At 44.2% G+C, this 17,985-nt stretch overlaps 1 protein-coding gene across 1 annotated transcript in view; it reads left to right on the forward strand.

The window, feature by feature from the left end:
* Positions 1-17,985, forward strand: part of GRIA3 (glutamate ionotropic receptor AMPA type subunit 3) — a 264,933-nt gene that overhangs the window by 240,411 nt on the left and 6,537 nt on the right. Inside the window, exons 14-15 of the mRNA XM_042974909.1 lie at positions 885-1,132; positions 1,695-1,809. Coding sequence (XP_042830843.1) covers positions 885-1,132; positions 1,695-1,809 — 363 coding nt within the window. The remainder of the gene's footprint in view (positions 1-884; positions 1,133-1,694; positions 1,810-17,985) is intronic.

A 17,985-nucleotide genomic window follows, 5' to 3' on the forward strand; every position in this document is an offset into this window, starting at 1 on the left:
AAAAGGACGGATGAAAGGCTAAATACATTAACGCAAACTCAGGCCGTGTTATGCTAGAAAATAATGCTCCAGTGACAAGAAGCAAACAGTTTATTTTTCATTCTGTCTTCGTCAGATATCTGGGGTACCATGTCTATTTCTAGACAATCTAATTGAAGAGAGGCATTGCTAACTAGAATCCTGTGGGGGATAGACCAAAATTGTGAGTGTTCCAGAAATAGTATTAGACACCAGTGGAGTTCAACCTGATGGAGAGATGAAGAGGGGGGTATAACAACAGCCTTGCAATATTTGGAGGGCCGTCATGCAGAAGAAGGAACAGAATTGCTTTACGTACTCTAGCAGATAGTGCTAACGGTTGGGAGTCCTAGCTCAGAATAAGAAAGTGCTTTCTTACAATAATTAATGTCCCGTGCTGGAGTAGGCTAACTGAAATGGTTGTACACTCCCTTCCAATGGCATTTTTTTTTTTTCCGGGCAGGTAAAGGGTAATCACATAGCAGGATATTGTAGGGGAGATTTCTGAATTGAGAAGAAGATTGAACTGAGGAAGTGTTTTTAGTGCAACTAGATTGCAACCCATTAGTGGAGCCATGAAATCAATTTGGTGGGTCCCGACTGGCGCTTCTTTCTTTTTTCCGGTGAATTAGAATACAGTGGAAAGTATCAGAGAGCATCGCAGGTCACAAAGATGCAAAGATAAGTGCGGTGTTGAGTAGCCTATTTCGGAACCATGTTTACATATGTATGAATGTACCTACCGGGCCACAGCGTGACATGCTCTTCTTACCATGGGTTGCGATCGAAGTTGTTTGAAACCCACTGCACCGAGACCTTTCCCAGTTTTCATATCTGGTGTCTAAGAATGCTTGTCTCTGTTGCAGAGGTCCAAAATTGCTGTCTATGAGAAAATGTGGTCTTACATGAAATCAGCAGAGCCATCCGTGTTTACCAAAACAACAGCAGACGGAGTGGCCCGGGTGCGGAAGTCCAAGGGAAAGTTCGCCTTCCTGCTGGAGTCAACCATGAATGAGTACATTGAGCAGAGAAAACCGTGTGATACCATGAAAGTTGGTGGAAATCTGGATTCCAAAGGCTATGGTGTGGCAACCCCTAAAGGCTCAGCATTAAGGTGGGTGGAATAATATAACAATATCCGTGTTGTTATAGTATTCCACCTACCCTGATGCATTTTGTTGTCATTTTCTTTCTTGTGGATTTTGAGGTAACTTTTAAAAGTTTAAAATCTACAATATTCCATGGAGTTAAATAAGACGGTAAATTATGGTTTCATCTATTTAATGCATCCATTTTTTTTTAATGTTCTCTCTCTGTGTTGTCCTCTCTGACTGTTTGTTGCTGTTTTAATTTTACAGTTCAACGGCTTTTTCAATTTAAATGGTAAAAGCCAAGTTATGGTGCCATATGTGACGAATGTTAATTGCATGGATGTGGTGTTCTTGTTACTTTTTTTCTCAAAGACAACTTCCCCATCCCGCACACTTCGGTTTTGAGCAAATGTTACCCTCCATGCCACCTTCCAATATTTAACCCTGTATTCGCTGTACAGACATTTTTCTAGCTCCACGTTCTGTGAAATTTAGCCAATTTGTCCTCTTGTGCTCCTTTTTATACGTTAACGATTTCCTACGCATTTGTGCATTTTCTTACAAGTTATGTTTTATCGTTTCAAGAAATGCTGTTAACCTGGCAGTATTAAAACTGAATGAGCAAGGCCTCTTGGACAAATTGAAAAACAAATGGTGGTACGACAAAGGAGAGTGCGGCAGCGGGGGCGGTGACTCCAAGGTCAGCCTCAATGTCACCACAACCGGGTACCCTTAGTGACGAGTAATCGGCAAGACTGTTATCTTATTACTGAGGAGAGAGCACAAGACGCACACAGAGAGTGGAATGACCAGGTTATTCCGCTGCCTGGCAGCTTTGGGAACCAGAAAGACTCCGGGGCACTGCCCGCATTTTTGATCTAACTTGGGTCCCTTCTTAAACTCCCAGACAGAGGCTCCCCCTCCACACCCCTCCCTTCCCCTCACACGCCAGACCGGTTGCCTTATGAAGGCCACGGTGTGGGTCTCCACGGCCTAGGCTCTCAAGAGCCCAAGGCTTTTCCTTGAGACTGTCCCCGCCTGCCTCACATGAGCGGTGTGAGAAGTCAAATCTATCTACTGAAAAGTCGGGTTACGGCCTTTTTTTTCCCCCTAAGGCATGATGGTTGCTCACCGAGGTTGATTGGTTGATTAGAGTTGCCTTCTTCAGTCGTGTGTATGAGTGATGAGATGTTGTTCTTCGTATGCGGTGGCCTATTTAAGCTGGCCCCACTTAACTTGAAAAGCCAAAGAACGAGCTCGGTTTCAAGTTAAATGGGGTCTTTCTTCAGTAGGCCACCCCATATACAGACTCGGCAAAGATATTTTGTATCTTTAAACAAGCGCGTCGCCTAACCGTGATACTCCATGTGTGTGAATCCCTGATTTGGCTTCTCCTTAGCCGTGTTCTTGGTTCAGGTAGGTCTAATTGTTATCCAGGCTGCCATCATGAGAAAACCCATCTCACTTGGCATTCCTTTGGCTCCATAATGCTCTTCGGGACTAGAAAGAACGAATAACCCTCATCCAAGCAACGAGAAGTAGTTGCAAGCTCAGAAGCCATGACAGGAAGTAGTGGAAGGACACGTTGGGTAAGTACAGGAGAGGACCCGAGAACACAACCCTCCATGACCCAAAGGGCATGACAATTATATTGAAGCATGTAAGATCGACTCTTGTACAACCAAGATACCATGGGCATCTCTTAAGGTGAAGAACAGTGTTTCCCACACACAGGCCAACAGACAGGCAAGCCAAACCTTTTCTCCTTCGGAGACAATGGTTACACCTCTGCTCTCCTCTCTCTCTCTCCATTCCGCAGGATCCTGATGGAAAAGTTAGTTTGCCAGTCTGCAGGATAACATGGGTTTGGAAACACTGATACAGAGCACAGAGCACTTTCAAAGTGATAAATTCAAATACAACTTTCTTCAACACATAATCTTACCAGGCATTGGTGAGGTCTTTTACTGTAAAACCTTGATTAACCAGAACTCACCTAACCACTACCCCAACTAACTGAATTGCCCCTCCTCAGTACTCCACACTGATGAGAAAGCAGCAATAGTACCAAAACAGAAGACTGCAACGAATTGATCTTTTGTTGTTGTTGTTAATCATTTGCCACGAGATGACCTGTGGTTAGGTCACGTTCAGCTTTGTCTCCCATATCTTCTATCTGGATTGACCCTCAAACATTAGAGGCTGCTTCCCGGAGGCGAGAAAGTGGATACAAGCATTTTGAGGAAAAAAAAAAAATGTCATTAGCCAAGAATGAAACAAAATGAGTACTCTTATCGAAAATTCCATTCATCCCTTATGGATTCCAATTAATCAAGGTTTTACCGTGTGTCAGAAAGCAGTAACTTCCTTTCCCACCAGTGTGAACTGATGACAATCACAGTTTAGCCAAGCTTTGGGCTCCTTTGAGGTTTACAATGGCTAACCTGACACCTAGAGTATTTAGCACCTTCTTCTTGGTCTTTTTCTCATGTTGTTAGCAGGCCACGGAGAACCTAATTAGATCATGCAGGATGAAACCCGAGCTGGATTGGATACACTGCTCTCGAGAATTCACTCAGCATGGTTACGAAGGAGCCATGGACTGTGTCAAGATCCACATGATGCCAAGTGCCCAGAAGTTTTCAAATAACCAGATGTGTGATGTTACACAAACCAAAAAAATCTGCATGTATTTGGCCGAATGTTTACTTTCCACCCAGATGTTTTGGTATATCATGAAGACCCCTAGCACTTTAGACCAGCTATTTGCTAATTACAACGAGCAATCAAGCTTTTCTCTTTCCTCAGCTGATGCTGCTGCAAAGTTATCAAGTAACTTTATTGCCAGCCCACGATTTCCAGATTATCTGATTTTTGATATGCAAATAGAGAAAGATCTCAGTAGAGCCTAAATGTTTCCAACTTCTTTGGCGTTAGTGCTACCTGCCAGGCATCTCTCAAATCGCTTGTTTTGGTCATCCCTCCGGCCAGCCTTTTGAAATAAGTCAACCCTTTCCTCAGCTCTGGATAATAGTAAGATGAGTGCTGCCTATGCAACGATTGCTTATTCTGTTTCCGGATTACAAGGAGCTTGCCTTTATCTTCTTCCTCCTTGCTACCTACGGTTCTCTGGGAGTGAGCAAGAGTATCGGGAAAGGGGCCAAGAGAGGTTTGTTAAGCAAATGAAGACTTTAGACTGTCAGTTGAAGTTTTTCCTTAAGAGAACAAATTTTTTTCTCAAATGTCGCAAGCATGTGTTAGATACAATCATATTGGTCACAGGCCTATCCGCTGAAGTATTTCTCACAAGGACCTCCACTGTGGCAACGTAGTATAGTGAGTTTGAATTACAAAACAGACGTAAAGTAATAAAACCGTCCTTCTTCAAACCTGTTTTGTAATTTAGGACTTTCCCATTCAGACAGTCCTTCCCCTCCGTCAGTCCAGATCCATGCAGTTTAACTGAATTAGTAAAATGGCTTGGGAATTACACTTCCTGATTGTATCCCATCCCCAGTTAACATGACAACTGACTGTTGAATATACACCATCATTTCACAGAGAATGAGACCCAGAGATGGTGGTGACTTTGAGAAGGTCACACAGCTAATGCTGCCACGAATCTCTGCTGACTTTCAGGGTCACCTCTTGCGATGATACTGCAGACAGCAATTTATCACATGTACCCATCCAATGAGCAAAGTGAATCTGATTGCATGTGATAGATTTCCCTAAGAATCAGGTTCATTCACAACTACCTGGCTTACGAGGCAAATGGCATATTTAAGCCATTTCAGCCCTCAGTACTGATTACTAAAAATGACAATAATCACAAAGCCTGACATTTATGAGTGCTTTTACTTTTGCAAAAACACTCCCACACCTATTATCTCTGAAACGGGGAGAGGTGGAAAAACCTGTAATACTTATCTCTCGGTCTCTCTCCTGCAACCTTAAAATAACGCTAATATGGGCAGTTATGTTAAATTGTTGACTTTAACCCCCTGGCATGAGCCGTCATGCGTTCTGAGCCTAGTCTCAAAAAGTTACTCCTCTTTGGAAGGAACCAGCAATATTTTCGGGCTGTTTTAAATGTGCACGTGCCCAAACTAATGAAATAGATATTTACTTCATTTTTGAATACAGGGGATTAAGACAAGGTCAGTCACTGAGGTGGCCCCTGAGCCAGACCTATAGGCTAGAACTGAAATACTGCTTGGTTTCACCAGTTTCCTGAACCTGGGCTAATAGGACCCCAACAAGTCATACCTGATCCTTCCTTGATGGACTACAAATGTACAGGCAAGGATCATGAAAGTTGGAGGTGTGGTCGGGGAATTTTGAACCTGCGAATCACCCTTTGTGTTAGCGCGTTATCGCGGCGTGTGCGCAAATGCGGTAATTAAGAGCCAGTAGGTTGTTTCGGTAATAAACCCCAAGCACCAAGGCTTTGTGACACAGCCAGCGAAAGCCTGTCGCTGTGAATCACAGCAGAATGGGGATTTAGCTGCTGGATGACCACATAAGCACAGTCAGCCTCCCTCCACAGCTGCCCGTCACCTCAGACTTTCAAATTCTTCTGATCTGCCCCCACCCACCCTGCTTCACTCCCTTACTCTTGGGGAAAGGGCACCAGCTTAGCTTTCCTGAGTAGACTTACCTTACTAGAGGGGGTCTGGTCTGTGAAAGAAGCTATCTGTGACTGGAGTGACAAGGCGTTATGGACCCTACCCTACCTCACCCTAAAGTGGCCCTGGCTTCAGTTCCATCTAGGGATTCAGACTTCCAGTGTCTGTATGTTGCAAGCTGGAAACCGGCAGGCTTTGTGCTTTGGGGGAACATTGGAGCAGAACGTTTAAATGGAACCATTCTGAACCCCTTGACCGGAAGGAGAGCTGTATGATAGGTGCCTTAGCTTGCAAGGCGTCTAGGGAAGTAAGCGATGACGATGCGATATGCGGTTAAACTTTGATCGATTAAAGAAGTGGTTGAATGATCATTATGATTTCTAGGATATCGATAGAGAAATGCAGCGGGGTTATATTCAAAACTATACAGAGACTAGAATAAACTAACCAATGTGACCCTAGGGAAGGAAGCGCTTAGGGAACTTGCCATCAGAAACTCAAAAAGTGGCTTGCAGTGAAAATGAGTTGTGTTTCTTTTCACGTGGGTGCTTTTATAGTACCTGGAAAGAGTTTGTTCTCTTAAGAAATTCAAAGTCATCCTTCCTTCTAATCGCTAGCAGACATTTTTTTAAACCTCAGGCATTTGCTTAGCAAGTCTCGTATCCAAAGATAGTAAAAAGTGGGTGGTACTTAGATGAATGAGGTGGTGCTATGTTTCCCATATGTATAAATGAGATCCTCCGTTTTGTGTGTATTTCTTCTTCCATGTATGTCTACAATCCTCCTCTCCTATGCCGCCGTCTCTTAACCGCTTCTCTTCCACACCCAGAATTCTTTGACATTCTTGGGCCTTGGGTAACGGATGTGAATCTACATCTGCCTTTTACCTGCAACAAGATGGACCTTTTATTGGCAGGAGCCATCCCTAAAGGTAGACATTTTGGATGCCCAGGGTTAAGACGGATCCCAATGACTCTTTATTGACACTGTTATGTGTGTAGGCAAGAATCATTACAGATCGATGGCACTTCCTGGGTCTTAGAAGAAGTTCCTGTGAATCACCGAGGCTGGTTTGGGATCAAGGAGTAGGGTGAGTATGTTATGCTCTTCGTTGGTTTGCATGTCTCTGTGCTGGTGCTGCCTCCTGGAAGTATGAAGAACCTGACAGTTTTCTTTCCTGGTAGTGACTAAATTTGCTCCTTGAACTTACTCAGGTCTTCTTCCCAAGAGCAAACCCTCACTTTCTCTCAAGTGGCTGCTTCAAGCAAGGGACCTTTTTGCCTTAAGAACTGAACCAGTCCAGTGACTGCCAAAACCATTGATTTTGCCAGATGGTGTTAAAGAATAAATTCTACCACCGGAAAAAAAAAATGTAATCCAGAAAAAAAAATTAATTAATCCATTCTCATGATTTTTTTTTAAATTGACTGCGTGGCCTTAACATGATTTCTATGATTAAGACATGATTAGTTGCCTTTGGTGTTATCCTGATAACTTGAATGTGTTTCTTATTGACAAATAATGACCAAATGTCCAACACCAGAGCTACAGAAAGAGCAGCAGGAGTGAAAGGCCTGAAGGTAAGAATGCTATTGTACGATTGCCAAGAGGAAAGACACCGCTGCCGTGGCAGAGTGAAACGGTGTGTGTCTAGACCCTTTCTGCCCCACTAAGACCAAATCGTTTGGTTTCCTTTCATTTGGAGAGAAGGTTATAGAACCACACTCTCCGAAAGGCAAGACAGCCATGGAAAAGAAACATGAAAGATTTGAAATGATTGAAATACATGCACTGTGGGAGGGGAGTTGGTGGAATGGGGGTGGGGGGTAAAATTTATGGAGAACAATTGAATTCCATTCTCTTTTGACTTTCTAGAGAGCGGTATAGCATTTGGCCCTTGGCACATGAGGCAAATCCCCATTGGTCACAGGTGGCAAAAGTGTGTTCCAAGTGCTAAATTCACCTGAAAGCTTCATTTCATCTGGCCTTGAAGCAAATATTTCTCAAAATATAAAACTAAGGCAATAGCATACTTTACATTTAAAAGAAAGAGAGGGAGAGAATGAGAGGGAAGAGACGGACTCTGCTGGTGCGTCCTGTCTAGTAACATCACTGCTGGAAAGTGCAGATAAGTGGATGCTGGAATGCGTGCTAGGAGAGGGCGGTATGTGCCCTGGCATGGCAGCAAGTAGTCAGGTTTCAGATCTGATATCCAGACCCCATTTGTTGTGATCTAATGGCGTGTAAGCTAAGACTGATTATCTTTCTATGGCTCACGGTCAAGAGAGGCCTATGGGGGGCCGGGGGGCCGGGGAAGAAAGAAGATGCTGGCACCCATCATATTCAACTCTCAGTGAACGTTTTGCCTAGAGTCGGGGGCATGAACTCGACATCTTCAGAAACACATGTCATGTGGGTTTCCGATCTAATGTGAGATCAGTTTCTGTCTTCTCAGTCTATGCTTTTCTTTCTCGGTGCCACTGGGATGGACCAAAGGAAACACATTTATACATAATAAAACCCAACCAAATTCGATAGTTTGAGTTTTTAATGGATCTCAAAACAGAGTTTTCCAGTGCATCATGTCCGTTATGACTTGGGGAAATACCTGTGGCCACGTTTTAACCAAAACTGTTGTCTCCAGATGCTTAGCAACTTCCCTGAGCCCCTTCTCTCCATCAGGGATGAATTGAGTGAGTCTTCCCAGACAAATTGGGGTGTGTGGGACAGTCCACGAGCAACCATGGTTTTGGATTCCTGTTCCACATGGAGAGGTTGGACAAAGGCCGGGTTTGGCAGAAATCATCAGTGAAATTCGCAACTTGTAGAATCAAGGGGTCTATCCCGTTGAATTTGAGAGATTATCATCTGGAAATGCACTGGCTTCACTCACATATCCACAAGTGACTTCTGTAGCCCAGATGCTCATCAATAGGTTTCAGTCACTAGCATTGTTAGGCCCTTAGGAAAATGACTCACAGCTTTCAACTCCCGATGTTATATGCATGCATTATTGAATTTGCTCTTTGCACTTCTATTAAATTATGATCTCATTAGCAAGGAGTTAAATCGGTTTGAGCTACATTTGTGAACTACACAGATATAAATTCTCACTCAGAGGGAGCTTCTAGCAACTAAGCTCTGCATGACTGCCAATCATCAGGGCTGCCCCTGGGGACTGAGGGTTGCTTGGGTGGCCAGAGCCCAGTAATGCCAGCAGTCATAGGTACGTGCTCCCAGGTTGTGGAGAAAGCTCACGCTGACCCAAGGGTAGAAGAATCGAAATAAACCCTCATTCTCCTAGAATCCTACATCCAGAAAGCCCTGTGAAAAGAATCAGATAGAGACTTTTTTTTTAAGACTCCAGATTCTGGTATAGTCTAGGGCATATTTTGAGCTGCGGTGACCTCCAACAGCTACCGTACGGAGAGGTCACATATCCCAAGATAACCAACAGAAAACAACATGAAGGACCTCAGAGCAAATCCTTCCATCTAGCAAGGAGTCCTCTCCTGCTTGGTCATCAGGTGGCTTCAACTTAATAAATCAAGACCTACCTGGGCAGAGCTGTCTACAGCTGCCTGTGTGCACATGCCTGTGGTTTCCCGAGTGATGCTAGGAGTTTTCCAGAAAAAGCTAGGGAAGGAAGCGAGCGATTGGGAAAGGTGAGTTGTCACCATGAAAACCTGAAAGATCTCCAGCAGAAAAGCCAGTGAAAGAGACGATGGATATCCTCCCTCCACCAGGCTGCAGACAGTTCTAAAAAGTCACCCCCCAAAAATCACTAGGTACCAAGAAGCAAGTGTCAGTAACTTGGAGTGAGGTTTAGATGAGGCATAAGGCGAGGGGAGGGCTTCCAGCTTAGGTTGTGATAAGCTTCCATTTTCATCATCCGGACACTGTGTTTGTTAGAGCAGGTTCTTAATTATGCAAATACACCACCCTTACTCATCTATTTCTTTTACTTCTCTGTGAGCTCCTTTTCTTTCTCTGTAACCTACATATTTACCCATATATCTATCCCTCTCCCTCCTAAGGGCGCCATTGAAGATCTTCTGGCGACATTAATTAAGCAGACATTTGCTCTTTAGGTGTCCCCGCTCAGAGACGAGAAGTGAAGCCACTGAGAGCAGGATGTATCCCACAGTCTCTAGGGTAAACAAATTGTACTGCACCCCAGGTTCCTATATTTTTCAGGCTCAGAGACATATATCTACAGTACAGATTTTTATACCAACCCTTCCAGGATCGTCATTTGGAGGAATCAGCTTGGTCATTAACTCACTAGGCCATTTTTTCTTCTTTCCCCCTCTGGCGAGACTCCACACCCTCCCATCACTCTGCACATTTCTCTCTTTGTTCATGACTCCAAACTGCCTATTTTGGGCATTTCCTGAACTTGAAATTGAAAAATAAATAAATTGGACACTTCTTTGGAAATAGAGCAAAAATTTTCGTTACTTTTTTTTAAATAAATAGTTCCTACCTTCACAGAAAAGAAAATGGTCTTCTTGTCCCAAAATAGTCTCCAGATGCAATGCTGGCCATCACTGAGAGAACATTGAACTGGTTGGCACAGCCCAGGAATGAGCTGGGAACCTGGACAACCGCCACCTGGGGCTGGATGCTTTGGATTAGTGAGCACAGTCCTTTGTAGCTGAGGTACTGCCCAGTGTGGATGGCAGAGATAAGCAAAAATTTGTATCAGCCAGTTAGGGTTGTTGTTGTTGTTGTTTCAAAAGTAGAACTCCTTTTCACGGCGCTACGAATTATAGGACTACCTCTATTAAAAGAGAGCGAAAGAGAGATGCCACTCCATGCCTGTCCCCCATGCTCAGGATCCACTGTCCCACCACAGCTCAGAACTGCCCTCACATCCTTTTAAATGACTCTCTAACTCACATTTGCTCTTACCCTCTCCATCCGATCCACAATCCATATACATTTCTATGACTTGGGCACGGCACACACCGTTCTCTCCTTGCGGGAGCTTTACACTCTCTGAACATTGTTTAAACAAAATGGAACAAAGGGTTGGAGTTTGTAAGTAGTTACTCTGGTTCATTTCCCATCTCTCAAGAACCTTTGTATTTTAACGAGGAATGATGTCCACACGTAGAGGGGTGTGATTCTCATGGTGGAATTTCAGGTACCCGTGAGGAAAATAGTTTGGGACAGCGGGATATTCCCAGACCCCCTGAAATTACATCACCAATTCTCCTGTTCGCTCCCTGAGCCTCCTGACCCTTGCCTTTGTCTTGGGAGGGCTGTACTCAGCAGAAGGTTCGTAGCCAGCCCTTCAGAGGGGAGAATGCCTGACTAATTTCCATGATAGGAATCTGACCTACTTTTTAAATTTTTTCTGTTCTCTATTGAGGTGAGTACAATAAATATTTCTGACTTATAATTCTCTTAGGTACTAGTTAAGGGCCTACAGTAATTGCTGTGAAACATTCCCCTGGAGACATATAGCCGCAGCACGCTGAACGGCCCGCTGCAAGATATGCCCTTGCTAGGCTGAGAGCTACTTGGAGTACGGTGGTCCCCAAAGACAAACTTCATTATGAACATCCAAGCGCAAAGAACAAATCTAAGGAGCACTGCTACCCTTTTGTGTGTTCCATTGGAGAATGCACAGTGCAGAGTTGAATATACAGTAATTTGCCCTCTGGCCAGCCCCATAATTTGCTGTGCAAGTTTAAGCAGATTGCTTAACCTATCTGTGCTTCAATTTCTTCACTTACAAAGTAGAGACCATAAATCTACCTTCTTAGAGTAATCGTTAAGCTCGAACAACAATAATTATGATAATTTTGTAAAACACCAGGCTGAAAACAAAGCACTAAAAGAGTTATCTACTCAAAACAAGTATTTGTTGAGAGAAAGATTCTAAGCAGGGATGCAAATACCTAAGCCATGGTCCCTGCACTTGGAAAGCACACGGTCTAGTGGGAGTTACAAGACATGGGTATAAATTATAAGGCCAGGAAGAAGATGAAGGAGGGAAGAAAATATTGAGGTGGGGAGAAATGGTTTCATGGGGAAAGTGATGTTTAAAATGACCAAATGCCCACCTAATTCCTCTTTCTTTAAAATACCGAATTGTGTGTGTGTGTGTGTGTGTGTGTGTGTGTGTGTGTGTGTTGGGGGAGGGTGTCAACACATTCATTTGATTTGGATTGATCTGGGCAGTACATCCAGTAAGGTACAGTAAGAGAGAAAACGGCAGTTTTGCTCTGCCATCTCGGAAATTTATTCCCCCCTGCAGCAACCAACAGTTCTAGGAGATTTGGGCCTTTAAAGTATTTTCTTTTCTTGGCAGCTATCCTCACCTTGTTCAGTGGTATTATCTGTGATTTCTGATGACCGTTTTCATGCTCCTTGGCTGCGCTGCTGCTTGGAATGTTTGTTTTTCTCCTTCATTTTTATTTAGAAGTTCCCACACGCCCATTGGTTTGCTGCAGATTTCATAAGCCCTGCGATTTTCTTTTTCCCCAAAGACTAAACTTCTAAAAGTATATCATTTGTCAGATTTCTCTAAAGTCCCTGGGCATTGGATGAGGTCTGGCTGCTCTGGGACAAGCTCGGCACCGTTGACACTCGGGGCTTAGTTGTGGCCGCTGTCCTGTGCCAAGTAGGGCGTTGAGCAGCATCCCTGGCCTCTGCCCACTAGATGCCCGCAGTGTCCCCTCACCCAGCTGTGACAATGAAAAATGACTCTAGACTTTGCCAAATATCCCCCTGGAGGACAAAATGACCCCTGATTGAGAACCATTGCACTAACTTCACCTCCACTGTGACCGCGGAGGCCATAGCGACGGAGAGCAGTTAGCTGCCATTCTGTGGAAGCCACCGGATGGCCCACACCAGGGACAGGCCATTTGTCAGAAGTAGGACCCCAAATCGCTGGCCTACTGAGCCTGGGTTTTGGTAAGAGCGGACGGTGGCAACCCAGAACAGGCCCCGGCACGGGAAAAGCCTCCCATCCTCCAAAACCAGTGCTCCTCAAACTTTCTTTTGTTCCAGGACCCCTTTACACACTTAAAAAGTATAGGGAACTCCAAAAAGATTTTGTTGATGTGTGTCCTACTAATATTTACCGTATCTGAAATTAAAATGGAATTTAAAAAGAATGTACTCATTAATTTATTTTAAAAATAAAAAACCCAATATATGTTAACATAAATAACATGCTTTTTATGAAAACTAACTATACTTTTCCAAAACAAAATTAGTAAGGAGTCCCATGATTTCCAAATCTCTTTAATATCTGGCCTCCTATAAGCGAATCGGATTCTCTTCAATTCAATTCAAGCAATTCATTCAATTGCTTTTTCATTGCAATATCACATGTCATGAAACCTCCAGGAAACGCCACTGTACCTCATGAGACAATAAGAGCGAGAAGGGTGAGGGATGTCTTAGTGTTATTATAAAAACAGTTTTGACCAGGCAGACCCTCTGATGAAAAGGTTTCAGGGATTTCTCCAGGGGTTCTTGGACCACACGTTGAGAACGATTACTCTGAGCTAACATGTAACAAACACTATTATCAACCTCGTTCCCTTGATGGTTGACAAGCTTCTTTAAAACCCAGGATCTCTAGAGAGAGATCGCTATTTGGACCATAGTGTGAGTGCCTTAGACCAGTCTGCTCTGTTCCTGGAGATCTAGTGAGAGCCACTGTACTGAAGAAATGGGGTGAAGTCATTTGAGGCACATAGTTCCTTGAGGGAGGACAGGGACTGGTAAGGACTTAGAGAGCAGGATGAGGACACTGCGCCCTTTGCAGGAAGACAAGGAGAAGCACAGAAAGGGGAAAGAACATGCTTTGTGATTTTTCCTGTGGTCCTGATGGAATCGGGCACCCAGGTGCTATTGGGAAGCATCCCCCTGCCATCTGAGCCTGTGTGCCAGTGAGCACTGGGGGAGAGGTGGTGATAACACAAAACCTATAAGGGGAAAGGAGAAACCAAAGGGGGCCAGACAGTGGGAAGCAGGGGAGAAGGCGGTTCCAACACTGATCTCAGGGCCACAAATGGCCTGTCTGTCCTTTAAGTCTTAGACTTGGGGCGCCTGGGTGGCTCAGTCGGTTGAGCGTCCGACTTCGGCTCAGGTCATGATCTCACAGCTCGTGAGTTCGAGCCCCGCGTCGGGCTCTGTGCTGACAGCCCAGAGCCTGGAGCCTGCTTCTGCTTCTGTGTCTCCCTCTCTCTCTGCCCCTAACCCACTCACATTCTGTCTCTGTCTCTCTCAAAAATAAATAAACATTAAAAAAAAATTTTTTTTTAAAGTCTTAGACTTGGGGCACCTGGCTGGCTTAGTTGGTAGACCGTGCAACTCTTGATCTCAGGGATATAAGTTCAAGCCCCACATTGGGTGTAGAGGTTCCTTAAAAACTAAACATTTTTAAAAATAAACAAATAAATAATAAATAATAAATAATAAATAAATAAATAAATAAATAAATAAATAGGATTAAAAGTCTAAGAGTTAACTTTCACTGCCAAGAATATTTTAGAGGGGCTCAAAGTTTTATTTGAGTATCTTTTGTGGCTTTGCATCCCGAGCAAATCTGGTTGGCATTTGAGAAGGCTAAGGTTCTGGGCAATGATTGAAGGAACTTGTTTAAAGTATAAAAAGGACCTCAATTTGCCGGTGAGATACAAAATGCAGATGTCCTGGCTGCCAGGCCCAGCACCAACCGAGAAAGGGTCATCTCTCTGACACTCAAGGTTTACGGTTTTTCAAATCTCAAGTACTGTGCAATTGCATATTGTCTTAAATGATGATACATTTCTCAGAATGTCTCAGGATGAGATGGTCTCTCTGCTCTCGACAGCCAAGGGGGAAAGAAAGGAAACAGGCTTGGGGTCTGTCAGAGTCTGATAGAGGCCAGATCTCTGGGACTATAGAAAGTCTTACCAGTGAGTGGATAGGTTGGTGGGTCCAACTTATCCCAGATAAGCTAAGAAACTCTATGGCATGTCCATAGTAACAGAAACGTGTCTGCTTTCCTTCTCGTAAGTTGGTGGCATTCAGAATAACACGCTCTGGTATTGGCAGTATTGCTCATGTGAATCTGAACACTCGGTAGTTTATTGCCTCGTAACACAATTATGCCACCCTCTCTATATAATGCATTTTTTATCTGAAGTTGTGAGCGATGCTTGATTTAAAATTCATTAGCTCTAGAAAGATGACAAGGTAAAGGTCATTATTCCTATTTTCCAGCTGAAGAAATTGCGAAGGGAAGAAATCTTAACCTGGGGACCAGTAGGGTTTCCTGCGTTTGCTCAGTGGCTCTGACTGCAGGCCTTGCACTTTAAGAGGTGGAGGGCTAGGGAGCCATGGCTGGCCTCCTGGGGATGCAGCAGCCTCTCAGTTGAAGCAGTCTTCTCTTACTAGAACAGCTTACCTAAAGTGTTCCTCTACGATACTACCCACAGTTGGCCATTTTAGACCGGGCCATATTAATAATCCGCTTTTAAACAACCTGCTTCACCCTCCGGTCATCTGAGCTGACGGCAGACCTTCGGCCATATCAGAGAGACAGCCAGTCAGTAGCAAAAAGAAGCCACGGGCCAGTTCTGTTGTTGTTGAAAGCGCCCCCATCCAACACTCAGAGCTCCACGTTTTGCTATCACTCCTAAGACCGGTCCGTGCATGAGGGTGGAGTGACGACACGTGTATAGTACGGTTCTTTCTGAGATCACGTGCATCTGGGCGACAGCTGTGTGTACTAAACGACAACTGGTCAGAAGGCATGTTACTCACGTAGAATCCATATCCTATTCCATTCAGAGTCATCCCTTTGTCTGGCTCCGCATACGGAAACGCTTCCCCTTCCAGCCCCATCCCCTTCCCCACTCCTCCATAGAACTCGCTTTCTGTCTGGAAGTACAACAAGACACCCGGTTAGATCAAACCTAACCCACCTCCGTCACAAAGCTACCGCAAGCTGCCGCCGACGATTGTCACCTGAGGGGAGACCCCCCCCTCACCACACACAGCCTATCCGAGGAGTGCCTTTGTTTTTTCCTATCCTCATTATTTAACAGTGTGTGCCGATTACTCAAAGCGATATGGGCAGGCCCTGGTAAACATAGCGTTGCTGTAGTGTTAACTTTTTATAAGGTAATGCTCAGGTTGCCTGCAGTGTCTAAAATTACTCTGTGGCCAGGGCCCCCTGCTTTATCGCTTTCTATAGTTTTAAAGTAGTTTGAAGCTTGAATAACATAAAATAACATAATATAATGTTATTTATGTTATTTCCCACGTGAAGAACGCCTGTAAACCTTGCAGTATTGAAACTCAGTGAACAAGGCATCTTAGACAAGCTGAAAAACAAATGGTGGTACGATAAGGGGGAGTGTGGAGCCAAGGACTCCGGGAGTAAGGTCAGTCGCTGAAGGTCTTTTTGTACTGATTAGCAATCACGTTTTGAACCACTGTTTATTTTCCACCCCCAAACGGCTTTCCTTCCCAACACACACTCCCTGACACAGTGGGACCCCTTTATAACACCGGCGCTAAAGGGACCAGGCCCACAGCAGCCTCTAGGCCTGCCAGGTGACATCAACCCTTGACCCGGAAGGAGCAATTGTTGACATGGCCACGCAATCCGGCCCAACGCACTTCCAAAGCTGTAAAATACCGAGCTGTGTTATAAAGGGGTTTTACTGTATTTCACATTTCGAAAGCTCAAAGAGAAAAATCTAACAACCACAACAACCCCTCCCCCCCTCAAAAAAAAGATCCATTTGTGACAGTACTTTTTCTTTACCTGTTACCGTGTCAGAGACTTTATAGTTGTAAATTCCTTTGGTTGTTAATATATTATGTCAATCCCATCTGAAAACAGTCAAAGAAATAAATAACCAAGACTGGTCTCTGTAAGCAGAATGCTTAGTCTCCTCCCAGCTGCTATCGTATTGAGTTCAGCCTCTATTTGGATCTCAAATATAATTAAGTCTGTCACACTCCTCTCTTCCAAAGGTGTCATTTGAATCTCTGTACGTAATACTTTTGAAATTGAGTCGCATGCTCCTTAAGGGTATACATTGTCAGGATAACATCACATTGAGAAGCATGAAACACTCTTCCCCGCCTCCTTCCTGCCCCCCTTTGCTCCCCTAAGAAAGTTCTTTTTAGTTTCAGTTTTTTGCCTCGCCTTTTTTTGAACTAATATTGTGGTATCAGTTAATTCATTTCATGAAGTGCCACTCATTTTCCCTGTGCCGTGAACCATTTTGCTACTGGTTTTCCACAGCCCACAACGGGAAATTCTGTGAAGCTTAAATGCAAAGAACGCAAAACTCTTCCTTGTTGCTACGGCACAGCATGGGTTCTGTCAAAGGCCACGTCTCCCCCGTCAAATACCGCATGCATAGAACAATCTCCTGGCAGAGGGAGGGTTACCAGGACTGGTCCATCTCCAGATGGACTGTGGAACCTCCTGGCAGATAGCCTCACCAGCCTCCTTCAGGAGATGATCCACTGTCTCATCAGTGACAGAAACTCTTACCACTTCTCCAGTTACCTGTCTTTTATCCTGGAAGAGTGACTATCTGCAAGTTTATTGTGGACATAAGGCACGCATACCCCGGCCCTCCCCAGCCGTGCACTTCGATTCCTATTGGCCTTTTTATGGAGGTAAACAAGTATGGGACTGGCTCTCATAAAAATAGCAGCAGGACATGGCCACGTCATCTCTCCATTTAATTCTTTAAATGGTACCAGGACTAGGTGAGCCACAGGAGTGTTGAGCGCCAGCTTACAGCCATCAATCTGCTCACCGTGTTGTCATTTGAGTAAGATACTCAATTCACCCACTTAACAATGTGGGCATTCCATTCGATTGCATTCAGCAGCAAAATGGTTACATTCCCTCTAAAAAGACTACAAAATGCTATTTTCTTTATTTATTTTTTTCAAAGAAAGGCTCCTGGCCCTTGGTGTGTCCTACCTCAAGGTAGGGCTCAAGACACCAACTTTTTTCTTTCCATTGTTCAGCAGTTCAGTTTTTGCTCTTTCATACGGGCAGATGGCTTAGTCAGATTTGCACAGTTTGACCTGAAAGTCACTGACCGGCTTCCTCAATTCCCCCCCCCCCCATTTTAAATAGAAAACAGACAAGTGTAGTATTTTTTTAATTACTCACTACATTCCCTGGAGTAAAGCTAAAAACGAGCTGGATTTATTTATTTATTTATTTACTTACTTACTTACTTATTTTCATCATCAGC

Source organism: Panthera tigris, chromosome X, assembly GCF_018350195.1.
Source record: "Panthera tigris isolate Pti1 chromosome X, P.tigris_Pti1_mat1.1, whole genome shotgun sequence".
Taxonomy (NCBI): Eukaryota; Metazoa; Chordata; class Mammalia; order Carnivora; family Felidae; genus Panthera; species Panthera tigris.